Here is a 26,860-nt window from a genome sequence, read left to right as displayed (position 1 = left end):
TAACGTTTATAAGCATATTTAGGCTCAGAGTTAGCTAAAAAATAAGCATATTACAAGCATAACTGTGAGCCCTTGTTTTGCTGCAACAGTTAAAAATGTGAAACTTTGTTCTTTATTTTGGTTATTGGGTTTGAAACAGTAACGGAAATAAGCATATTCCTAGTATAATTTGAGCATCTTTTGTAATTAATGCTAAGCATACCCGAGCCTGATTTCAAAAATTCATATGCTAATGAAAAAAAAACATGTACCATTTAATGAAACTGAAGTAATATTCATTATCTGAGATGTTATTCTAAATTCATGTTACAAATTCGTTTCTAATTCTCACAACAAAAAATTGTAGGGTCAGTTAAAACTAACTTTTCTCAATCCATCAATTTATGCATGATTTTTTTTTAATAACTAACTGAGTTGCTTAGGTCTTAGTCTCAAATTTGGACCAAAAAGTAAGCAACCTTTTAGCAACCCCTTACACTGACAGAAAAGATTATTGAGAAACAGAGGGAATAGACAAACAAATGAAATTTAAGACAAAACAATGCATTCAAAATACTCCTTAACATAATAAAAACAAAATTGTCCAGCAGTTGTTCAAAAAGTCTTAATTATATGTAATACCGTCCCGCACTTCCTCGCTATTCTCCTCATAATTCGTATGCATAGCTACTTTCATGACTTCCCCTGTCAGCAACTACTTAGCAACTTGAGGCTGAAATGAACATTGGAGTTGCTTTAAAAAAGAAAACGTGTAGCGTGATGGTTTTTTCTAACTCTACGGTGACTGCTGTTATATTTTAGGTAACTGCGCTTCCAAGGCTTTGACAGCATCGTTGTTATTGATTAGCTTCAAAAGGCGAATCACCTCAACAACTCTCATTCCAGGTCTTTGCGTTTTTATTAAGTTTATTAATTCCATTGTGGGACTTTCAAAATTCAATTGTAAAGACTTAAATGAATGAATTTGTTCCTCATAGCCGAACGACTTTGCCACGAATTCCCAACCCAACTCGGTACTTTCTCGTGTTGTCAGCTTTGAGGCTAACTCATCCAAATGTAATGGCAATATGTCGTCAATTATATTTACGTTATCATACGAAGCTATTGTGTCAACTGCTTCTTTTGGTACGCCCTCTTGATTCAAACACTGTTTTAGAGCATATATGGTAACATCTGGCTTTTCAGCAACTAAGGTTGCCAAGAAATCACTTGCCCATGCACCATCACGATAAAAACATTTTTCAAGGTATGCAATGGAATCTTTTTGAAATTTCATTGCTCTTGATAGGACTAAAACGTTACAAGTTGTATTTTGGTCCAGGATTGGTGCTAACTCAGAGCAGATGAAACTGTATGATAAATCTAAAAAAGGCGAAATGCTTCATTCTGACAGACAGACAGACAGACAGACAGACAGACAGACAGACAGACAGACAGACAGACAGACAGACAGACAGACAGACAGACAGACAGACAGACAGACAGACAGTAACTGACCTTCAACTGTAAAATTACTTCTGGCCGGATGCTTGCATGCACAGTCACCAGTTTCACCTCCGCCATCATTAATGTTAGATTCTTTAAGATTCCATACTGGTTGAGCTAGCTTGGAACTTCCCGGTAGTCCATAATTAAAAGACATCACCTAGTACCTAATATATATAATGGATGAAAAATTTAAGGATAAATAAGGGTTTATTTTTAAAGTAAAAAATACTCAAAAGGAGTGAATTAAAACTGTATTAATATCAGTTTATGATAAAATCATACAAGTCTACAGATTGCTATTGAAATTGATTTCACAACACCAAAGACGCAAGACAACAAACTAAAAAATGAAAGAAATAAAACATAGTAAACAATGGAACTAAAACAGTAAACAAACAAAACGAAAAGACTCACCTTCATCTTAATCATTTAAATCATTAAACATCTTGGTACGATGTATCTATATATTTATACTAAAAAACAAATTCTATATACAGGATTCCACCTTCACAAAGCTTACAGCTGTAAACAAAGGAAGCAGTAGGAGTTAAAAACAAAGTTTTGTGGTCAAAGTCCTCTTGATAGATAATTCAGGAATTATTAAACGTTTATCACTAAAAGAATGTCACAAAAATAAACACAGATAGAGGCTTAACGAAATATATATAACGAAAGTATTGCAATCGTCAGATCAGACTGTGTCCTGTCTTTGTCTATTTGCTGCAAGTTATGAACAGATTGTCTGTCTACAAAGAGAGATTCAAGGCTCAATTTCAGCATTATGTGCTGTTTTTTTGCTCACATCTTTACCTCACACAACAGTTCCCTCATCAGATGTGTTAGAAAATTTTGTGAATTAGAACATTTTTAAAAAATTAGTTTTAACGTTGGGACATAACTGATTTCTGTTTCAAAAAAACCTGCCAAAATAAGTGTGAATTACAAACAATATTTTTAATATATTTAGACTACAGTACTAGAAAAAAGCGTGTTATATCTAAAAAAATTAAATTAACTACGTAGATGGCCGCGTATAATGGCAGTGTGTTTGTTCTCCACTGAGAATGTTTCATCCTGATCAGATCTTTGATAATGACTTCAAAGCAGAGCTACTTTATGCTTGGCTTAGTGGAGAATAATCACACAGGGATGTGCAATGATAAACCTTCATCTACAAATGCCTTCCAGATAAGCTATATGTGTGCTTCGCTAAGATTTGCTAACATATGCCTGCACGTAGTTAGTTGGTTTGTCTGCAACCCCTTGTTCTAAACACAATAGTTCCCGCTTTTAAATTGAGTTCCCAGATAATACATTTGCAGGTTTTATTTTTGCGAATGTTATATTAAACAAACTTTTTGCGAAGAAAAATAAATTTGCCGGATTTATTTTATTAATTTATTAAGCTTCCTTTAAATAAATTACAATTAAATTCCCGAAGCATTCAACTATTGAAAATTTATCTACTATTAGAACAAATTTTCATAAAAATTTCGCCTATAGCTAATTTGATTAAATGCTTACTTCAGATGGAAAAAATGTAGGAGAAGTCCTACTTGTGGTTCTATATATAATTGAACAAAAATACTAAAAATTATCGCTATATTCACAAAAAAAAATTGAAAGACGTAAAAGTGGAATTATCACTTTTTCCTTCTTTTTTCTATCTGTTCGAGAACTTCGTTATACGCTTTAACATTTTTCACTTTCTTCAAAGCCGTTAAAAACTCTCCAACAGTGTGCAGTCTTACCGCTAGAACCTGTATTAGATACCTGGTAGGGCAGTAACTATTCTCTGTGCGGACACTTGCTTCGTACATTGGAATGTGCTCTTGCATATTGAATTCTTCAGCAATATATTTATAATCAGGAAGTTTTGAGCTTCCCTCTCGTTGAAGTTTATCAGCTAAATCATCCAAATGCATTGGCAATAAGTCTCCAATTGTTTTTATACTAGGGTCTAAACTCTCCAGTACTGTAACAGCTCCTGTTAAGGCAGGCACCTCTTTACAACAGGTTATCAATCTATATATGCTTTCAGAAGATTTTTGTACTGATAGTTCATTAAGAAATGTCAAAGCAGGTTTACCACCACCAGCAGCATTTAAAGATAAATTAACCATTTCTTCCTTTGACAACGAAAACTGACAAGCAACTTGTATAATGCCAGATTTGTAAGGCGATTTGTTCATTATGTTCACAAGTTTGGACAATTTTAAAGCTGAAAGAAAAGACAATGTTTTGTTAAAAGTTTTTGAACAAAAGAAAAAACAAATGGCGTGGACTTTTTGCTGCATAGTTATTTAACAACTAGTCGATAAGGCCCGTGGAAAAATCCACTCAGGCAGAAGATTAGGTTGTTTTGTAGATTTTGTTAACGTCAGCAGTGCATACAAATAAAATTCGCGAAATGTAGTTTCGCTGATCAAAATAATGTATAGAACCACGTACAACACCAACAACAATAATAAAGTCAGAAATGACACATCGCAAACATTAACATCTTATAAAGTGATTACGTTTGATTACATTGAAATCCTTTAATATTTTAATCAAAAGTGTCAAAAACATCAAATTTTTATCTGGAAAATCATTTATTCGGTTATACACTATCCTGTTCCCAAAAAATATACACAAAATGTAAAAATTATAATCGGTAGAGAACACAAAATTTTTCTTAGTATGGTTATGTGTAGTGACTTATACCAACCATTTTAAACGTAAATGTCAAAAAAGAATAAGGAGTAAATTTTGAATGAACAAAGATATTATTTTTGGAATATATACGGTCTGTCCACCAAAGTTACACAAAAAGGAAAACAGATTGGTTTTTGAGGAGCATATCCAAATCAACTAAAATCAGTTCATGTAGCATGTTCTATATTGCCATTGCCCATAAATCTTACACATGAAGGTTACGGAACACATCAAATTATAGAAAAATCAGGCATTTCATCATACAATATAAAAAACAAAAAAGTTTTAGTCAGAACAATTAGTAATTTTTTCAGTGTCACCAAACACAGTTATTACTACAATTTTAAAGTTCTTAACAAAAACGTGAATTTGTTCTTTCAGTATATATACTGCATGTGTTCTTTTTTCCACAAAAGTTTAGACAAAAATTTTAAAAAACAGCAGTTCGCAACATATACAAAAACACGAACAACCATACCGTCCTCTCATAAATTAAAATAAAGTCACAAACCCACGTAAATTGCCAATCAAATGTCTACAACCCCCTGTAAATTACCTGGCATTTTAGATGTGGGCTGACAAAAGTATAACTGGATGTCAGAAACATAAAAATAAAAAATAACTTAACACACACACTTTAAATTCTGAAAAAATTTATTCCACTTGTCATATTGCTTGGGTGTGAAGTTTACAGGAAATGTGAAAATAATTATACTCTTAAAAAATACATCCTACTATCCTGCAAAACTTCAAGTTCAAGATTTTGCAGTTAGCTAGCTAGCTTATTACCATCATAATTCGTGCTCATAAAAGAAGAAAAGTTTGGAAACTAAGGTAGCTAGCTATATAAAATTAAAAAAGAGGAATAAGAACATAAGTCATAGGTTAGAGCTAGCCATGATGGGGGGTGGGAAGAGTAGGATCTAGAGGATAACATTAGCTAGCTAATAGTAGCTAAGACACCCTCAGTTAAATATACTTAAACTGTGAACATTTAGTTGAAACTAAAGCTAGCTATTTATGCTTAGTAAAACGCATATAAAGAGAAACAATAGTAAAGTAAAAATAATAACATTACAGTTCAACAAACCAAAGTTTTCCGTTTGTTAGTCAGCTAAAGGCTTTATGTAGCATTTTGAATTTTTGGACAAATACATTAGTTACGCGCCAGGGCACACATTAATTATGCAACAAAATGTAAACAAATATGGCTACTTTAAGAGGCTTTTAGGCGGGTGGCTTTTGCTGAAAAAGGGGAGCCTGCTTGCTCCAGCAACATAAAAACCAAACGTCTAAAAATATCAAAGTTCTTACTATCTGTGATTTCAAATCGACTTCAAACTCTAACCTTTATTTTCTACTTCTAACTTTCTTTACTTCTAGCTCCACTTCTCACTTCCAACTTAACATTTCTACTACTTCACTTGAATTTTTTTATTTTTAAATATGCTCTTTTCACTTCTTTCAAGACAAGGGGACCGTTCTCTTTTTGTTGTTTTTTTTGGTGTCGGGGAACACCATTTTTGTAAAGAAAGTTGATCCATTTTGATCGCGTGATGTAAACAAAGTAAACCTTCGGAAACTTCAAAGGAAATTTCGGCTACATCAAAGGAAAATAAACACATCCACTTTGCTTGTTACGGACACACAGACACACAGACACTCTCCGTATCATTATAAGAGATATTTTCTTTATTTTTTTGTGTGTGCGTGATTTTTAAGCGTGATTTTTAAGCTAACAAATACTAAAATTTTGTTGCCCTCATTGAGTGCACTTACCTATCTTTAGGGGAATAATTTTCGCAAATTTTGCCAGTCTATGTCAATTTCACGGAAATTATCAACTATATTTTTCCTTTTTAATTAACTTACACCACACTTTTTCATAAGAGTTTGCTTCAAAATAATACAAGGGATTTACTAAAAATTAAGAAAATCTAAGCTTAAGGCTGATTTTTTATTGAAAAGGAGAATAAAATAACTTTTACTATTAAGCTTTTTTTTTTTGAATACATATTTAAACCAATACAACATCAACATAAAACCTGACACTCAAATTCTTCTTACAAGTTTACTTCATAAACATATGCAATAAATTTGTATAGAAATAATTTCAAAGCCTAAAAATTGATGCCCTGATTTTTATCATTCTTTTAAAAAAGTGTAAACGATATGTGGATTTCAATGAAGCGGTTTTTTTCGTAAGTCTCGTATACAAAAGCACTTAAACATCTATATTATAATACCTGTATACGTATGTCTGTCTGTCACGCAAAATGGTAGCTTAGCTGCGCAATAGCGAGAAGCACGCAATGTGGTATAAAAAGGACGGGCTAACCCGTGGATTTTTCACGGGCTAACGACTAGTAGTATAAATAGAGAGAAACTCGCGACAGTTTACCACAAAGTATCAACAATACTTACAATCAACAGTTTTCTTCTCCTCGTCTTTGGTAAGACTTATGCTGCTAAATTTTTCTGTTAAATTTGCTATATCACATTGTCCATTACAAGGACTACCCTGATCCTCCTGACCATCAACATAAACCTTTTTTCCTCCGTCCACTTCTATGAAGTAAATATAAAAATATTTACAATCCACATTTTACAATTTAGAAAGAACGGGATCAGTCAATTTAATTACCCGTATCTTGATATGTTTTTCAGGGCACAGACAAACTTCATGAAATAAAATCCCTCAGCTTTTCTCATGTGGACTTAACATGAGAACACTTTAAATATGCAGAATATAATTCTAGCAACACCACAGACACACAAACTTTCGCCTTTTAAAGTTTGGCAATTGATAAAACTAAAACTTATTAGTATATTTTTCCCTGACTTTCCCTAGACTTTTAATAAAACGTTCTTATTTTTAGATTTTGTTTTTGTTTTTTAAAGTCTGTAAAAACTACTGAAAAAAGGAAAATCTATAATCCAATAAATGGAGTAGAATCCAACAAAAGGACTAGAATGCAATGAAAAAGCTGATTTTACTGAGTGAAGTAAAATGCAACAAATGGAGTAGGCTTCAATAAATGGAGAAAAATTTAACAAACAGGCCCGAACCAAGCAAATGGAGTAAAATCTAACAAATGGAGTAGAATTTAATGAATAGAGTAGGATAAAACGAATGAAATTTAATTGGATAAATTGTAAACCTGCTAAATCGTCAGTATCTTGACAACCATTTCGACGACTTCTGACTGCTGTTCCAGTCACCTAAATAAGAATTTACAACCATCATGGCACACTGCCAACCACATTGTAAACATGCACAACACTACTACTTGATTTACCATCTTTAGTTAAATCAGATTTTAGAGACTATGTAACTTTTTTAACTAAGAACGACATTAATAACCGTATACCTCGTTAATTTTTTTATATTCCTCATTCTCTGATGGGTCTGGTTGTCTTTGTGTTAGCGTTATGGTTCCTGACATATTTTTTTTTATCTATTAAAAAAATGACATATTGACAATCGATATTATTGTATTAGGACGAAAATATAAAATATGAAAATAATGTGAAAATTAATATGAAAAAATAAACGCACAAAAACAAAACAACAAAAACAACAAGAGATTAAAGTAATTAAAGAAGAAATGCATGAGTTAATTAAATTTCTGGTGCCATTATCAACATTACAAATCTAATGCAGCTTGTCTTTCAGGCGCTCCTTAGTCGAAGGAAAGTCCATAAATGGGGTTCAAACCAGGAGTCCACACAATACTAATTTCTTGTTTTGTTGGTATCTCTCACATTTTCCTGAGAAACTAAATTTTTTGACAATTTTCTCATTTCTCTATGTTTTTTGGAGGCTGCACAGACATTTTGAAAACGTTTTTAATAAAAGTAGAGTATTACTTATTGCCGAATTCCACCTTTTCAAAAAATCAGAGTGGTCAGTCAATTTTTCATAACTTACCTACATAGAATTGGTTCTTACAAAGCACATTCCTAGATTTAATACAAATAAATTCCCTTGATGTAGTTTATTCAAGTTTTTTAAATTACTAACCACTTATACTTTATTTGTGTGACAAAATATCTGTCACGTCAACAGTATTCTAATACAAAATCGTTTGGCAATATTTTCATCAACCCCAAAAATATTTTAGCTAAGAGTTAAGTTTTTGGCCTTGTATATAACAATATTTCTTTAATTTAACCCTCGCCAATATTATAAAGAAGAGTTTCTAAGATGGACTATTTAAACAAAAACTTCATAATATTTTTCTGCTATCAACACCTGGAAAATTCGTTAGAAAACATTAGAAAAAATAGACATTTCAAATTTAAGCTGATAAACCATCTGCGTTACGTTTGTAATAATGAATAACGATTTAGTAAGTAAAACATTACAGTGAATCTACCTGCACTACTAGAAAATAAGTTAAACAGTTGTGTCGCCTGTGATATAAAACAGCTTAAAAAATTCCTCAATATATTAGCATATTATAAAAGTATGAAATAAACTTATAAAAATAACTGGTTTAAGTAAACTATGCCTAATAAATACATCGACTAAAAATATGGTATGATGAAAGTAAGTTCAAATATACAATTCTCCTAAGTTTGTCTAAACAAATTTATCTTCCATTTGTATAAGTTTTAAAGAGTTCGGTCCTTGTTATAAATGAACTATGAATCACAACTATACATGCATGTAAACAAACACATAAAATCTGCATAGTCGTCTTCTTACAATGAAGCTCCAACTTTTTGGTATATATTTATTTGCTATAACGTATACACTTATGCAAATTTAGTTGTTTCAAACATCTTTTTTTTATTTTTTTACTTATGACATGTTATGCTGTAAACTACCAAAGGTTACACCACTATCCCAAGCAGATAAAAAGGTTAATTTTCTTTATTTAAAGTCGAACTTTTAAATTTAAATACATCTATATATAGCTAGTTTAAATAAAAAAATTATAATTTGATTTGTTGTGACGTTGTGTGTATATTATGGACAACAAGAAAGAATGCCTCTAATCTAGGACACATGGTTGGAAATACCGCAGTCTTCAGAAAGAAGTTTAAAATTCTGGTGCAAAGAATTACTACAAACATTCTTCTTAAACCAGTCTCTGGGCAATTATGCTAATCTGGTCTTCAATCTCTTTTGCAGCAATTTGATTTCCAGCATTCTTAACACTTTCATAAAAAATTCCAATATTAATTTCCTTAAAATATTTTGTTGCAATTAGCTGAAACAATGCTAATGTTGGACTGTAACTATTAGCAATTGATATCTTTGATTTAAACGCAGGTATTTCATCTGCCATTTCGAAAAATTCTGCAACACATTTCCAATCAGGAGCAGTAGTTTCATTACAAACAGTAGTAACATTAGCAAGTTTGTCAATATCAAGAGGTGTTAAATCATCTAACGCATCCAAATCATTATAATGCGAGATGATTCTACCAGCTTTTACCATTTTATTTTCTTTAAAACAGGTCTTAAGTTTTATCATGTACTCCTCAAACTTTTTTATTTTTAGTGTTTCAAAAAACGATAAAGCTGGTCGACCACCACCAGAATTATGCGACTCAAGATCTTTAATTTCAAGAGAACTTAAATTCAAATACTTTGCTACCGTCATGACATCGCTTCGACCTTTGATGTCTAATATTGCAGCTATCTTCAATTGTGAATTAAGACCTAAAAACAAAAACATAGAATACCAAGCTAGAGTAAAGTAAATCAATTGACCAGTTTAGTGAGAGATATCATAAACATTTCATTAAAAAGACTAGGTAACAAAAGGCTATTATTTACTTGTCAGGGTTCACAGTAGATACAGAGGGCATGAGGCAAGCTGGTCTGGTTAACCAATTATCCTTTTTTATCGTTGTAATAGGCACTTACTCGAAATTGGCAGTGATTTAACATGATCATTTTTTCCCTGTACCTTTTCTTCTTTCATATTTTCCTTCGGCAAAGTATTATCACAACTTTCAGTCCCTATAAATGATAACCTGGATCTAATTTAAAGAAACCATTTAAGTAAGTACTTGTTAGTATATTATGAAACAACCTGTATTTACCTTCCTTTTTATGATTTCTCACCATATCAGTATAACCCTCGCCATGCGTATTAGTATCTAACAAAATGGAGTAATTAGAACATTGAATTCACATTGTGCACACTCTTTTGTGCTTAATTGTAAGGGAGGGGGGTCGAATAAGCAGGGGGTGGGGGTTGGGTACTCCAGAGAAAATTTCTTAAAATAGGCGGTGGGGGTGGGTGGGTGTCATAATAAAATGACCTTAGGGGGTATCACGAAATTTTAATTTTTTAAGATCGCATGCGCACCGCACACGCGGAATTATTGAGGTGTGCGATTCATTGCACGCCTAACTAAAATCTTACGAAATGGAACGCCAGAAAAAAGCTGTAACGTATGGACGTACCCACAGACGAACGGACAATAATTTTTAGGTCACTTTGGAATGGGGCATGACTAATATATGCAGAGTAAAAGGTTTTATTAACTTAAAAAGCTGAAAAAGTATAACAATTTCCCAGCCATTTTAGAAATTCACCGATAAAATTCTTCCCCTGCCAATAACAATTTCAATGTAGAATTAAATAGGCTTGTTAACTTATATTTTACGACTTATTCATAAATGCAACATGACGAGAACAAAAAGAAAAAAGACATTTTAGGGATTACACAAATGCATATTTTTGTAATTGTTAAAATGTGTTTTTCCTTTTCCAATCACGCCCCAATGACAACTTCTTTATGGCTTTATTGATCACTCCAAACAAGGCCTAACTTGTGATGCAGTTTACAACATCTTTTGTCTGTGTGTACATAATTTGTGTTTTGTGTTTTAAAGAAGAGAATAAATCACATGCAAGCCAAACAAGTTAAAAACAACTTATTAAAGTAATCAGGTTTTGACACTTCCACAACAGTAAAACAGTGAGAAAATAAGGTAACAAACACAACTTGTTTGCAAAGCTATGTTATAACATGACAATGAAAGAACTTAAAAATAAACATGACCTGAAGTTTAAATTGAGATGCCACAAAGTCGACCTGTTCCTGGTGGTATAATATACAGCAAATCCAAAAGACATGCTTTTGGAATTTGCATTTTCATGAATGTATGTACTTTTAGTATAGAATTTATGGTATAGATTTTTAATTTTTTTGCTGACATCCACAAGACCTTTCTTGCAAATTTGTTGTTTTGTACTTTGTACATTGTAGGATATGTGACTTGTGCTGTTTGCGCACTGTTTACATGGAATAAGTGTCTGCAAAAGTGGTGCTCCTGCAGCCAATGTCAAATTGGAGACATAATTTTGGGCAAGATTGTAGCTATCAGAGAAATATATACTATTCGAATAAAGGCATTAGAAAAGATGTGGAACTAAAAGTTATTTTGCTGTTTTTACATTACTTGGTATCTGCACTTAGTATCTTTAGAAAAAAGGAATGAAGTCAATTCAAGGATGGGCCAACATAGCAACTAAGACTAAAAAAATAAAATGAATATCACCTTGAACAATATGTCCTTCAGCAGGTCCTGAATCTCTTTCGTCATTTATAGTGAGTTGTTGCATCTAAATAATTTTAAATTCAAAGATAATAAGAGGAAAGAATGTTATGGTGGATGCATACGTTCTATATTCTTCAGCCCTTAAGATTGGTGTTGGCATTCAACAAGTCTATCTTAAAAACCTAAAAGGAGAATTGAGGTCAAAAAAAAACCTTTAGCTTAAAATGAGTGTTTTATCTTCCTGAATAACTTGGTGCTTATAAAAATTCTTAAATATTTACATATAGTTTTTGAGAGTCACGTGATAAAGGGTGGCGCTACTTGCATGAGACAGTTTTAAATGGAGCTAAACATAGTTTAGCTCATGTTAATTGCAGTTTCCAGTTGGGTTGCTAGCTGGTTGGGTGAACTGGGATATGAAAACACTATATTGAGCTTCAAAATCGAGGCATGTTGTTTTGTTTACCCACATTGGGTATTGCCTCAATTAGCCAGGCCACTCTGCCAGGTCTCTGTTACCAATGGCATATAAATTAAGAATTTCAGATCACATTGGCCTCTGACCTAAGCTGACAAGATTGTCTTGAAAATCCAACTAAAGATTTCCCCACCCACACACCCACCCATTACATTTTTAACACTAATTTCTTTTCTTTTTCTAATTTCGACCTGATCACTACTGGATTGTTAATGTCTATTGGTATAATGGTAACTTCATCAAGTGGGTCAGCATGGGCATGAATCTTCATCTGACATACTGTCCAATTGTTTTAGCTACACGGTTTCCTTGCATTGATTCAATCTGGCTTTATGAATCAACAAGGTTTTTGTCCAGTGGTGGAAGCAATGGGCCTACCACAATCTCTATGGATTTATTTTGAATTTTTTTTGTGTGTGTTTATGTTGGGCGGCATTTGTGAGTCTACTTTTTATGGTGTGTCATCATGCGTGTACCCCAGTAAGGATACAGTGTGTTACGCTCAGGTGAAATTAGAACATAGCGCAAATAAACAATAAGACAGTTAAAGGAAAGGAAAGGTACAACGGGTAGTTGTTAACTAAAAGAGTGAATATGCTAAGCTGCCTTCATCAGCCTTCGTTTTGTGGTGCGCGCGTGCGTACTCATGAGATAAGGGCAATTTTACACGAGTAGTTTTAAAAAAAGAGAAAGGAAACAAATACAAGTTGTAAAAAAAGAGAGAAATGAAACAACGAGAGTTGAGAAAAGAGAGAGAAAGGAAGAAACAAAGTTGTAAAAAAGAGAGATAAAGGAAACAACAAAAGTTGTAATAAAAAAGAGAGAAAGGAAACAACGAAAAGTTATAAAAAAGAGAGAGAAAAGAAAACAACGAACAGTTGTAAAAAATAGAGCAAAAAAAACAACAAATGAACAGTTGTAAAAAAGGGAGAGAAAGGAAAACAACGAACAGTTGTAAAAAAATTGCGAGAAGGTAACAACAGGTAGTTGTTGAAAACAAATACGATCTATGAAAATAGGATAGGTGTCAGGAGAATGTTATTAAATTGGGTACACGTGCCAAGAGTTTTGTGTATTTTTGCTTGCCCAGAATCCTCACCCCCCTATTCGCCAAATATCCCTTTATATTAATATCACAAAGTCATTATATAAATGAAATACATTTGTCTTTCTAATACTGTGTTTTTTCTGAAAATATTAGCAATTAATAAGCCACATGTGTAAACCATCATTCCTGCGCTATTGGCAGTGTTGTCCTCTAACATCAATAGAGTTTCATTATGCTTTTTTACGATAGTTGCAAAGAATCTGATAGTGCTGTTGCTAGTAACGAGTTTCTTGACTACCAATATAAATATTAATGTGAACTGAAAAAAAAGAGAAATTTAACACAAGAATTTACAAGGCCTAACAAAAATCCATTATCATCATCATCATTATTATTCTAAATATGTATACAGGATAAAGCCACTTCAGTGTCAGAAACAATACATTTTAAACATCCTTTAAATTATTTGAGATCTTCAAATTTATAGAATATATTCCCCGTCCCCACAGATTATAATTTTTGATGTTCATTCAAACATGTCATTATTATTCATGAACTTAATTAGAATTTTTTTTTTCTTTCGGATTAACTTATCAATCCTGAAAGCATTTCAAGAAAAATAACAATAACAATTGACACAAAAATTATTAAACTGTTCAGGTCTTGGAAACAGAAAGTGAGAGAAAAAGTTACAGAATATAATTTCTCTATTGAATCAACAATAGTATTAGAATCAACTGTAGTGATCATAAATGTTATCATTAATTCCCATATGTTTTACAACTTCAAAATAAAATATCCAATTTGATATAAAGGCGAAAAATATTTTTCCAAAAACCACCATAACACAAGAAAGCAAACTTGGTAAATTGTACCAAGAATCATGGCCATTGTCACCATATTTATTTCGATGATTGTCATATAAATTCTTATTGAACATGTTATATGTTAAAATCTTCATTTTTTAAAAATCCATGCAACAACTACATTGCAACCAAAGAAAGTTAGAATAGAAAGTTTTTTTTTTGGCAATCTTTCATTTACGTCTACAAATCAATGGTAGAAATTTGAAATTTTCTGACAATATTACTTTCGTGTTTAGACTCTATATATATTCAAAACAGACAGATTGTCTTAAAAATGCAACATATATACTTACTTGACCAAAAGGTGTATCTAACATGTGTGGCATTGTGATCTATAAAGTTTCTTTATATGTTGTATTTTTTAAATGTGTTGAACTTTCTCTAAAAATAATATATCATAATCAGATTAATGCTGTAGAAAATTGAAATATTACCGCACCCCAAAAAATTATGTAAACAGACAGTTTGTTGACCCAAATGTGCAATAGATGTTTTTTTTTCTTCAAATTTATACTTCTTAAAGAAAGTAAAATCAATATATACTTGTCATTCTAGTGCATGCAATCTCACTCACACACCTCCATCCTCGAGCTTGAGTGAGCTGCTTAATTGCACATGCAAAACATTTAAAACCTCATCTGCTCTAAAATCTCATGCTGGACACTGTAAAACAATTTTGGAATTACTTTATTGACAAGATTGCAAGATAGCAGGCCTATAAGTAAGAAAATAACACCTAAGCAATAAATCACTCTCCCAAGGTTACAATAATCTAAACTGGGCAAGCAGTCTGAAAAAATAGAATAAGTTTATATTTTATCACAAAGTCTTTTTTTATCTATTTAATTTTATCTTTTTTTATATACTTTGGTTCTTTTTTACTGTAAATAAGAAAGAGAACATTGATTCCCATGTGAGATAAATTGATATTGTTACTTTAGACTACTTCACGGAAAAGTAAAAACAAAATGGTAAGCATTTTATATACATTCTTTTTTTCGACCTTTATGTATATCCATTATATAATATTTTACCTTACATTTAGTTTTACAGCAATATTTTGATATAATGATACATAATCATATAATGTAAAGCCTTGCAGAGTGCTGTTCACAACTCAAAAAATTTTGTTGTTGTAACAATTAGAATTACATAAATATAATTATAAACACATTTATATAATACACTAAAGATGTATATATAATGTCAAAAAAAAACACTTTTTTTTCAAGAACTTATATCACCTGCCATACATTTTTGAACTTGTTTAGACAGTGCAGTGATTAAACATCGAAAAGTAGTACGTTCACCACATACATGCAAAACAAATATGTAGGCGTATTAATTTGTTCAGAAAATGCAGTTTTATTTGAGAAACGTACAAAATATAAAAATTAACAAGATTTTCCATATTGGTTGAAAAAAATATCACAATATACATAATGTTGAGTTAAGTGAGCTTAAATATCAATGTACATACAATGAGATTACACCTTTTTGTTTAATTGAGATTTAAGGGCGTTTGCAGCTTCATCATTACATATTAATTCCAAAGACGCGATCATTGACTTCACTTTCATGCCTGGTCGTTGTGTTTTTATTAAACTTATTAATTCAACCGTAGCACTTTCAACACTTCTTGGAACTGATGCTTTCAGTAATGAAATTTGCTCCTGGTAACCAAACCATAAAGCCACATACTCCCAGTCACAATTTGTTCTTCCACGTGTTGTCAACTTTGAGGCTAAATCATCTAGATGTAATGGCAGTATATCATCAATTATCTCTAAATCATCATATGAAGCTATTGCATCAATCGCTTCTTTTGGTAAGCCCTTGTGACTTAAACAGCGCCTTAACTCAGATATCGTAACATCTGGCTTCTCAGCAACAAACCTTGCCAAAAAATCTGTAGCTGGACTACCATCACCATAAAAACAGTTTTCCAAATACACAATAGTATCCTCCTTGAATTCCATTATTCTAGCCAAACCCAACACATTATTATTATTGTTGCTTTTTCTATCAAGAATCGGTGCCAATACACCACAAATGAAAGAGTGGCTTAAATCTAAAAATATGTATAAGTAAGTGTACATGCAGATGATAAAAAGGTATAGCATAAAAAGTTGTGGAAAGATAAGCACACATGTACAAATGCAGATTCATGTTGGGCTAAATGGCTAGACATATATTTATAGTTTTTTTGAAAACAAGGCCCTTTTTTTTAAAGTCTGTAGATTATACTTTTGCTTCTTAGAACGTACACACGTCTATTGTTTTTAACTCAAAATCAAAACATTACGTTGCCCCTGTGGAAAAAACTTGTTTGTTCTTTACATCTTCTTCATTAAGGTTTCTGTCCATTATTCCTTATGATGGATAGTTGTAATTGTGTTTGTTGTAAAAAAAAAAAAGTTGTAAAAGTGTTTTTTCACTTTAGCCTCATATTTTTAACTCTTTGACAAATATCTGCATAAGAAGCTTCTATTTGAGCTAAAGTAAGTTTTATTAAACTTTGGCCTAATAAGACAACAACCTTAAATGTGGGGATAGAACCCACAACCTCAGGAACATGAGTCTAGAGCTCTACCGACTGACCAAATGATCCTAGTTTAGCCAGGAGTATTTATCGCACAGTTCGTGATGTTCTAGAGGGAAATAGAGCGAAAGTTCTACTGTAGCTAGTTAGTTATCACAAATTAATGTTAAAAAACTTTAAAAGCACCTTAAGCTAGGAGGGATCGTCCCTGGGAAAAATAGTCAGGGTAGACTTTATTTAAAACTTGTGATGTCACTAACTTATAACACGTGAGACATACGAAAAAACAAACAGCCAACCTTCTATTGTAAGATCCTTTTTTGGTGGTGATAGAATTTTTGAACCTTTGGTTGAATTACTTTTGGCAGGTTTTCTTCCATTAGACTTGTCATTGCCCCAATTGCTGTTCCAGTTAAGTTGTATCAAATCCGACCCACCAGGTAAACCATACGAAGCTGACATTGTAATGTAGTTATCAAGCTAAAAACAGAATAAACCTTCATTTTAAAATTCACATATATAAAGAGAGATTACTCTTTATTTGGGAAGTAACCTTTCTTTTTCTAAACAATACCAGGCAGCATAAAAAGGTTTTTATCAGAAATTCAGAAGTCTTTTTTTCCCTAGTTTCGTAGTTTCGATTTCGGGAAAAACCAGAACACATACGATAATGATAACATGCCCAAATAAGGACATAGCATATCTATATAAGTACAATGTGTCGTCTTATGTCACCACGTAAAAATGGCAGCATATAAACAAAACGGCTCATCTGCGAAGACTATTTTTTCACGGCTATTTTTAGACTAATTTTCAATGTTATTAGGTTTCACTGACAATAAATCGCTTGGTCTCTCCCTGCCCTACAAGGATAAAATTATGCTGGATAAAATCCTACAAGATTAATTTATGCAGAACTTAATTTTGCGAAAATGGCCACTGTTTCTGGACCCACATAATTGACAAAATAATCCCCCAAAATTAATTTCATTATTCCTTGCAAAAGTTTTCTCAAAAAAAAAAAAAAAAAAAATCGCTGGTTTTTTTAAAAAACTTTCGATCGCAAAATGTTATCGGATTCGTCTATCTAGGGATTCGATATTTTAATACTGGAATAACTATCAAAATATATACTTTTGCAGGCCTTTGATGTTAACCCTATTTGGTATGGGGGGGGGGGGCATAAAGTGCCCGCGGCATTTTCAAAGTCTAATAACATTTTAAATTGAAATTACCTAAAATTTTGTGACTAATCCTAACTTTTATTGGACTTCCGGAAAATAAAAAAAAATATTTCCAAAAATTGTCCTGTCAATGGCACTTTGTCCTTTTTGACAGGTGGTCATTTCAACTTTTTTATTGTAGTTCTAAAAATAAATGATTTCTAAACTAACCAGTTGTATGAATATGGGATTATGTATGTGATAGTGACCAAAAGACATCATAGAATATTGACATGCATAATGGGTAATTTACAGACCAGAATATTTGTAATTTCCTATTTCTCCATTTCTATTGTCATATGATAACGTCATGGTCATTTTGTCCCATGTCAATCCTAATTGTCTGTATTGAGTAGCTACTGATGTAAGTGCTAACAGATATACCAAGTTTTATTCCATGACAGCTACTAACACTATGGTTCTCAAATATAGATTTTTCAAAAAAAATTCTTGAAGATTTGAATTCTGATCGATTTCCATTTTCTCCTTAGAGAAATCCTTTGACTTTATACCACCTGTTATTGTTCCTAATAATATCTTAAATTCTTATATTACCTTTTTAATGACTTGCAAATAGTTTTTATTGTAAATAGTTTTTAAAAATATAAAAAATCAAGAATATTCAAGAAAGACATATTTTTTTCAACCATTGTACTTGTACTTCCTGTGATGACATGGCACTTAATGCCTCCCCCATACTTACAAGGGTCATGCCCCCCCCCCCATACTTACAAGGGTCAACAAAGCCCATACCAAATGGGGTTAAGGTGGTAATAACCCTTTTTAGTTGTCCAAATAGTTGAAATATTTACTCAGTGTTTTTTTTATTTCATTTTTTTTTTTTTTTTTTTTACTATTTCGTAAAAATAATACATTTTAACTTAACACTAAACTTGCTGAGTCAGCAGAAATTCCGCACACATGGCTGCATTGTTCACCAAGCATGGGTGAAAATTTTAAAGTGAAAAAAAAAATGATATCGAAAGTGAAAGCCAGTGCTGTGTAGCATAATGAAGATCGTTTAAAATTTGTACATAATGCGCCATTTTTGTTGTTATTAACGTTTCTCTTTATTAATATTATATATATAATATATTCGGCAGAACTAATTAATTATACATGAATTTTAATTTAAAGAGGAATAACAGTGTTATAAGATGAAATAAAAATACTAGTATAATAAATGTGCATAAATTGTAAATCAAAATTCAATATATTTGGAAATGCAGTAATCATTACCATTAATGGCCTTAGCATTAGTACAAGAATCAGAGAAGGATAAGGAGAATGAGCGAAGGATTCAAGACCTAGAGGATGATGTTTATAACTGTAAATAAATGGAACAATGTAAGGACTGTAAAGGGGTACTCGATGCGTATGATAGATGTACCTGTGGACGAAGGTATGTGGTAAAGGGTAAAATGTTGTGCTGGTACTGTGACCAGGAATATATTATACATAATTGGGGTAGTTCTGTGTGTGTACAACGAGATGCAATCCTCTGAAGTCATTCGATTTTCAATAAAGATGCTACAATTTGGGAATGAGCCTGTCAAACCTAAATTATTCTACTCATTTGCTGCTACCTTTACGGACATCAATAATATCAACTATATATATGGACTATATAACAGTGTCAGATCCTATTCCTGCCAATGGAGGTAAGGATCGGTACATCGGGGGGTATCATACACAGAACCTCGTAGTACCACATATATTTTATAGGCCTACAAGACCTATAAAATGTGTATAAAATTAAGGCTCGTAAACACGTGGAGGCTCTATGTAGCGCTTGCATACTGTACAGATTGAAGTTTTTTTTAAATTTCATCTTTCCCTCTTGTCTTCCCTTGGCAACCAGCTGAGGACGTTCCTGTGCATTCATGGAGTCAACAATACGGTTAAACCGTTGCCTCATCTGTTCCTTCAAAAGCATATACTTTTCCTTCTCTCGAGATATCAGACGATACTCGTATTTGTCAATCACCCCATTTTACACAGCCTTTGATATGAGATCGATAATGGAATTCAATTTACTTTCAGCCAACAGCACACACCAAGCCTTCTTGGAGCGTTTCTAAGACCGGCTTGCCCTATACCTACAGCTATTGTGATACTGCCCATGGCAATGCAGAGAGGAGCACCCAAACCTGTAGTTAACGCCCCGATCCCAGCGCCCGAGGTAATGATGCTAATACTCAGCAGCCTATGATCAAAGAAGCGTACCTAAGTGCCATGCATTTTAAACTTCTTGGCAAGCCACTCCCGCTCCTTTATCTTATCTCGCAGATACTGTTCTATTTCCTCAATTTTTTTGAGTCTTGCTTTCCTCCGGCATGTCGGCGCTTTGTGCAGGTGCACTAGGTAAATTTGGGTACAGCATAGCTACGTCATTTATTTTATTCTATGAGAATATGCATCGTGATGCCAGTAGAAAGAAACGTTTTTTTCATGGTGATATTCGTCTGTCAACATGAACTCCAAACGAATCGTAGAGCCTTTTAAAGGTAGATAGATAGGAGTCTCAAAACTCCAAGTGGGCATGTCTCCCAAGCGTTTATCTCCTTGGTGGGGAGTAAAGGCAGAATTTTAGACTTTTTACTATCCAGCAGGCAGTCTTCTTCATCCAACTGGGGACAAACAAGGCGTAGTCGAACACAGATGTCGGCTTTGTAATATGAATCAAAATCACCCTTATATAGTACTTTTTCGCGGGACCGTAGGGTAGACCCAGAGGCTCTTGCAGGGGTCTGTTAATTACCACGGAGTACCCGCCACTGACACGGAGCCTGCAGAGTCCATTTTTCAAGACAAACAGTTTTATTTTATTCTCTGCGTTACTGTTGACGATAGCCGCTTAAGTCATCATTCTTGTACAGACCATTCAGGATCTCAATCCGAGTCACTCTCTGATCAGGCCCTATTTTACGTATGGTAAACTCGCTGTTGCTGTCAATGTTCAGCCATATGGGTCGAATACTTATCGATTTTAAAGCTATCCTCGTATCTTGTCCGAAATAGTCCTCAAATATAGTAGGTTTTTCAATATCGGTGATATATAGTTGCCTCATTGTTTTCTCGTAAGAAAGGAAATCAACATGTACTCGTACAGCTCCAAAGCAAAGTTCTAGTCCAACAGGAGAAAATGGCCTCTTGGTGTAACCAACTTGGAACATCAGAGCCTCTACGTATCTACAAATCCCATAGTTCCATGGCCTTTCCCGAGTTTACAAAGTATGCTATCAAGGTCCCAACAACCTATCTTGATGACCCCACTCAACTGGGGTGGACAGGACAGGCCTTGGTCTATTGGAATATCAAGGTGAATTTTGCCACCTACTGCGCAACTACAGCCTTAGGCATATTCGCACAGCACATGACGGGTTCCGTATCCCTTGTCAACTCAATCTTTAAGTTCCACGTGTACTACCACATGCGTCGTATATTAGCAAAAATGAAGATACCCATGCCATTTCAAGATAGCTTTTACCAGTACAAAAACCCCTATTCCACCTTCAGAAACGCGCAGGTATGTCGCGAATGCGGTGCAGATCCTAACGTTTGGTACAAATTTAAGGCGGTAATTTTCTCCCTAACAAACGGTTCATGGTGGCCACAAATCAACGGTGATTTATCATGCCAACAAGCCAAGGCCTTACATCGGAAGGGTATGTGGTCTTGTTACCGGGATCACAAGCAGGGGCCAAAGCATCTCTACTTGGATCCGGTGCAGACAACTACATAGCAAGGCAAATCTTATTACAAAAATTTGAAAGTATGGTGCAGAGGTAAGAGAATGTAGTTTCAAAACGTACTGCAGTATGCTCGGACACCGGCGAATTTTGCCGTTATACCCAGCGTGTACATGTTGCCCTCAGACATGAACTTGCGTATAGGCAAAATTGCTGCGTACAATAATAATATCCTGATCGCACCTGCGAAATGTGGGGGTCTAGCTTGATGTAAATAACAAGCCTATTGTCAAACATGTGGCAGCCGCACTCTTCAAGCATACTACACCTTCAAAGCATACTACACCCCATAGGCATATTACACCTCCAAAGCATACTACAACCACTATACATGCCATACGCCCTAGGCATATTACACCCCTAAGCATGCTACGCCTCCTATACCATCCCCTTAACAAATCCCACAACAACACGAGGATACAAAAACAGTGTTCATCACGACAAGGGTAGGACTCATTATTGCCTACATCTGGCTTACAAAATAGCTAATATTAGGTCTTTTTTATGTAGACTACGACAGACCCAACGGCAACAGCGATGGTCAGATAGAGATGTTTGGCCGCGTATTCGATAACTTTGGCAGCTACCCTAAGAAGGAACGAGACTATAGTACCCATAATACCAGGTAATGCAGCACCTGCCTTATCTGCCAAGTATTTGAGGAATTTCCCAAACCTTTCCAGCTTCTTTTCTACAAACCCCTTCCCTGCGGCACCTCCAGCACCTGCTGCGGCACCTCCTCCTGTAACGGATAGCACGATGGTCGAAATCAATAGACCAATAGCAGAGACGATACTCGCTATCGTAATCCCCTGTTCCTTGAAGAGGATTTTAAGCTTTGGAAGGAGGAACCTGTCATCTCCAGCGATCTTCATCAGTGTGTCTTTAATGGCCTTCAACTGGCTGTATATTTGGGAGGAAAGTAAACTATGGGCATTTTGCACAGCCTTTTTTTTATCATTCAATTTTTCAATCTTATCATTAAGATTTTCTGTTTCCATATCAATGTTAACCTTTTGTCCTTTGGTTGCCCCTGCTTTCTGCTTCTTGAGTTGTTTCACCTTGGCCTCCGCCTTGCTAATCTCGCTATCATAAAAGATGATTTTGCTTTTCAAGCTTTTCAAGTTACTCCGTAAGGTCTACAGCTCGAGGTTTAATCCTCTCCTCTCGCGCTCAGTGATTACTTCATCAGTACCGCCAAAGGAAGTGTCTTCTATAAAGCTTTCCGTGGCATCTGCAAATTCGTCCTTCATCACAATGTCATCAGCCTTTTGCCCAAGTGCCTGAGCTGCTATCTTTGTCCTGTTGGGTGTAGTGACATGGTCGGGAAAACCCAGGGCTCGCACGGGATCTACTTTCAATCTCTTGATAATCTCTCCGACAGCTCGCAACCCACCCCTCTCTTTTATAATAAATGCTGTAAGGTCTATATTATTGAAAAAAAGACTTTCCCTTCCATCCTAAACTCATCGGGCGGCCCCAGCCTCGGATCCTTTCTAAGAACTTCATTTTTCCCACCACCCTTATCCTCTAAAATATTGGGTTCATATACTGAATTTGTCGGCATCTTTTATTTAAAAATCCTGAGTGTATTCGGAACTAAATTGGATCCACATGCGGAGACGAAGCAGCTCTTCGGGATCAAGGGGAGAAAACAACGCGTTCAGATCAGTAATATACCATCGACAATCAACCAGAATGAAGACCTTTATGTTGGTATTCCCAACAAAGGGCAAGATGACATTATTTTTCCTAGCAGTCTCAAGCTCTTATTTGACCTGGAGCTGATGGGGACTAATATGAAACGTACCATCGTCAGCAACATCAGCAAGGCGTTGGTGCGAGATCTATGCATTACTTTAAATGACAAGGAGGTCCAGAACATATCTGATTTTACGACCTTTGCAGTCTACAGGGATCTCTGGCTACCAAAATTCGAACGGGACAATAATCTCGTCCTAAAAGGAATCAACCCCAATGATGGTACCATCCGGGCCTTGCAAGTGAACGCCAGTGACCATGTCGGGACTGATAAGGAGAAAGCAATAGCTGCAGCGTATGGCAACACTTTTTGTATCACTCTGGGGAAGATTATTGAACTCATTAGAGATGTCCTCATCTATCCAGCGGGCCTGTATGACCGCCTCCAATTTGTCCTACATTTTGCATCGCATAGTGATGTTATCAAAGATGGGGGTACGGCAGTCTCGAGAATCACGGCGGCAAAGCCGGCCAATGCTGCGTACAAAATTACCAACATCAAGCTGGAATTCGACAAGATCACTCATGAATGCCTGGCAAGTGCCATGATATCAAGGTATTCACAACTCGCTCTACTGTACGAAAGAATACTCTGTTCAAAGGTAGTAACAATGAAAAAGACTGATACAAGCTACAACCTTCAAATCGATACCCCTGCCAAGTCCTTGAAGGGTGTGTTGCTACTCTTCATAGACCCCGGGAAAGTGAAAGCTTATTCAAATGTCAACGTGGTCTTCTATAACCCGATGATTGAGAAGATCAGCGTTACAGTCGAGGGTGTACTCACACGCGATCATCTCGAACAGATTGTGAACCTCTTCGGCAATAAAGACTCTAACGTGGCCATTGGCCAGTTCAATTAGCGGTACAAACTTCCTGTTTTCTAAACTCTCATGACACGGAGAGGCGGAACGGAAGAGGCACGATGAGGCTATGGAGAAACTTCAGTATGCCCAAGCTCAATGCATTCGGGAAAGACAGGCAAAGCTGGACTGGTTCAGTGAGCAAAAGGAACTGCAAATAAAGGCAGGTAAAAGCCTTCAGGAGTTGGACGACGATATGTATAAACACTACATCGCATCAAGTAGTAAGGTTCCAAAATTGTTTGATTTCTATGCACCCTCCAAGAAACAACAAGATAAAGAACTCAGCTTCATTATCGGATCCCTATCTCTTCTGGGGTTTGTTGCTTACAAGTATTTGTAAGAATGTATAATAAACATGTCAAAACATATCGTTACCGAACAGGAGGAGGAGAAATTAGGCCAAATCTACTACACTCCCGAGCACTTGTGTACTGGCAGGAAAGCTATAAAGTTCCTAGCGAAGGAGAGCGGCTTATCCAAAAATTTAGTCACCCACTGGTTGAGTAGGCAACTGTTGTGGCTCTGACACATTTGAGGCCTGAAACGTATCGATTATCCCCACTTCACCGTTACAACACCCAACGAGATGCATCAATTCGATTTGCTCTACATGCCTCACAACAGGGTGTACAAAAACACCTATAAATACATACTCACAGGGATTGATGTGGCTTTAAGGTACAAAGTAGCGAGGCCTCTGCGTACCAAAAAAGCCAGCGAGGTCGCAGACATGATCAGGAAAATTTACAAGGCGGAACTTTACAATACCCTAAGGTTTTTCAATGTGACAATGGTTCTGAATTCAAGTCAAGTGAAACAAAATTGCTAGAAGACAAGGGGGGGTAGAGATTAAGATGGCTACCACCAAGTATCCCCATACCTTTACAGCTTTCGTTGATTCGTACAACAAGGTACTTGCGGAAAGGTTATTTAAAACGCAAGATGCGCAGGAGTTGGTCTCTGAGGAAACTAGTACCATTTGGGTTAAAAACCTGTACACTATCGTCAAAAGTTTGAACAATACAAAGACTGCTATGATCGGTATAAAGCCTAACAAAGCTATTAAACTCGATGATGTACCGCTCGCGAAACGCTAAGAATATACTGAAGAAAAATCTTTACACGAGGATGGGTTGTACATTTATCTCCTGCAGCCTGGGGAGGAGCATGGTGATGCGAGGCGACGTGCAACAGATGCTTTATGGAGTAAGAAAATGTATAGTTTGGACAAAATAGTAGCGGGTAGTCGTGTTTTGTACTATTTAAAGGACGGTCCTGAAAGAAGCTTCGTGTCGAAAGAGTTGATGCTTATTCCCGAGGATGTTCAGGTACCGCCGGAGGGTGTTAAAGAGTGGTAGATTTTTTGAGCCTAATCGGGGGCCCATCTCAGGGGCCTCCTTGGACCCTCCTATTTCTTCCCTTGTTTTAGTGTTGCTTTGAAACCAATAAATGATATGTGGCATTGAATAGCGAAAGTTGCGGTTGCCCCGTAGTGGAGGAACCACTCGGTGATATATTTGGAGGTGGACTCCAGAGTCCACCTTGGAAGACCAGTGAAAGTGGGTCCTATAATTTTTACTACTCCCGTAAGAAGTAAAAAGTAGCGTCTACCTAAGCCATATCAATGTCAAACATTCCTTCGAATAGCTCCCGCGCATCCTCGTCGGGTAACGTGAAGTGGCTGTGGTAAAAATTCTCAATACCAAGACAATCGTCTCTGCTGCACCAAGCATTCGGGTCGTCATATTCCGGTTTCTTCACCGTCATGTCGGGATACATTGCCTTTAACGTGTTTATTCTTGTGCTGAGCTGCCTGCGTTGGCATCGAATAATATAGTGCTCGTGCCCTATGCTCTTTTTTCCATGCTTTTGAGGATTATTTTTATCAACTACACAGAGTATGATTTCATTTTGATATTGATGGCAACATGTCTAAGCCGTAGTTCTGAGTTGTCCTGGGTCTGTGTCTCGAGATCGTCCTCGTATTCCTTTTGTCGATGTTTTGACGCTGCTTTTCAAGTTCATCCTGTAATCTCTCCAACCCTCCCGGCTAACCATTTGATTAACTGGGCCGCCTTTGGTTTCCTAGAACGGAGCGTAATTTCCAGGGCGCCATCTAGTGTGACAAAGACGTCATGTGAATTTTCCCCCTTCCAAGGGTGTAGTCACCGACTATACAATGTAGACCCTCAATTTCTCCCCATGATGCTATCATATGGCGATCAAGCCATACTGCCTAATATTTGGAATATCTAGGAATCTCTCGACATCTCGACGTCTCAATGGATCCTGGAGGTATTGCGTTGAATAGCGAAACTTGCGAAGACATTTCTATTATATGGAAGTCAGTCAGAGGTTTTCACCGTGGTCAGTCGAGGATTCTCCAAGTTCTAGGGTGTTCAAGCCTTACGTACAGGCATGAGTGCTTGGATTTTTTCAATTTAGCCTTGATCTCGCCCCAATTTGAAATAACGTTGGTTTTTTCGTGGACCATTTTCATGTCACTTCTCTCAGGGGGGTACCACAAAAACAAGGATTTCTTCTTTCTTCTCAACTTTTTAGGTAAAGCAGTGTACGACTGCGTTAAGAGCCATAAACTATGCTTTTGATG

The 26,860-nt window shown here is 35.3% G+C and overlaps 4 protein-coding genes across 6 annotated transcripts; all 4 read right to left on the bottom strand.

The window, feature by feature from the left end:
• Window positions 1–527: 527 nt before the first annotated feature.
• LOC130635313 (uncharacterized) lies at window positions 528–2,249 on the bottom strand. Of its 2 annotated transcripts, XM_057444688.1 has the most exons (4): window positions 1,903–1,978; window positions 1,771–1,828; window positions 1,498–1,652; window positions 528–1,362 (listed from the first exon to the last, which is right to left on the bottom strand). In XM_057444688.1, the coding sequence occupies exons 3-4, from the start codon at window positions 1,640–1,642 to the stop codon at window positions 791–793; spliced, it is 717 nt and encodes a 238-aa protein (XP_057300671.1). In that variant the 5' UTR covers window positions 1,643–1,652; window positions 1,771–1,828; window positions 1,903–1,978; the 3' UTR covers window positions 528–790. The 2 variants fall into 2 exon arrangements, with proteins under 2 accessions (XP_057300671.1, XP_057300670.1); XM_057444687.1 differs by lacking the exon at window positions 1,771–1,828 and having other exon boundaries at window positions 1,903–2,249.
• A 168-nt stretch (window positions 2,250–2,417) lies between these two features.
• Window positions 2,418–8,479, bottom strand: LOC130635255 (uncharacterized). 2 transcript variants are annotated; one of them, XM_057444684.1, is made up of 5 exons: window positions 7,557–8,479; window positions 7,347–7,407; window positions 6,610–6,753; window positions 3,262–3,709; window positions 2,418–2,756 (listed from the first exon to the last, which is right to left on the bottom strand). In XM_057444684.1, the coding sequence occupies exons 1-5, from the start codon at window positions 7,629–7,631 to the stop codon at window positions 2,729–2,731; spliced, it is 756 nt and encodes a 251-aa protein (XP_057300667.1). In that variant the 5' UTR covers window positions 7,632–8,479; the 3' UTR covers window positions 2,418–2,728. The 2 variants fall into 2 exon arrangements, with proteins under 2 accessions (XP_057300667.1, XP_057300666.1); XM_057444683.1 differs by lacking the exon at window positions 2,418–2,756 and having other exon boundaries at window positions 2,792–3,709.
• A 570-nt stretch (window positions 8,480–9,049) lies between these two features.
• Window positions 9,050–14,516, bottom strand: LOC130635281 (uncharacterized). Its single transcript, XM_057444685.1, has 5 exons — window positions 14,399–14,516; window positions 11,714–11,777; window positions 10,246–10,302; window positions 10,067–10,162; window positions 9,050–9,859 (listed from the first exon to the last, which is right to left on the bottom strand). Exons 1-5 carry the CDS (start codon window positions 14,429–14,431, stop codon window positions 9,273–9,275), a joined length of 837 nt encoding a protein of 278 aa, XP_057300668.1. The 5' UTR covers window positions 14,432–14,516; the 3' UTR covers window positions 9,050–9,272.
• A 561-nt stretch (window positions 14,517–15,077) lies between these two features.
• LOC130635297 (uncharacterized) lies at window positions 15,078–17,181 on the bottom strand. Its single transcript, XM_057444686.1, has 2 exons — window positions 16,947–17,181; window positions 15,078–16,176 (listed from the first exon to the last, which is right to left on the bottom strand). The coding sequence occupies exons 1-2, from the start codon at window positions 17,107–17,109 to the stop codon at window positions 15,593–15,595; spliced, it is 747 nt and encodes a 248-aa protein (XP_057300669.1). The 5' UTR covers window positions 17,110–17,181; the 3' UTR covers window positions 15,078–15,592.
• Window positions 17,182–26,860: the final 9,679 nt, after the last annotated feature.

The sequence above is a fragment of the Hydractinia symbiolongicarpus genome, chromosome 1, assembly GCF_029227915.1.
Source record: "Hydractinia symbiolongicarpus strain clone_291-10 chromosome 1, HSymV2.1, whole genome shotgun sequence".
NCBI classification, from domain to species: Eukaryota; Metazoa; Cnidaria; class Hydrozoa; order Anthoathecata; family Hydractiniidae; genus Hydractinia; species Hydractinia symbiolongicarpus.
This window is presented reverse-complemented; position numbering and strand designations above follow the sequence as displayed.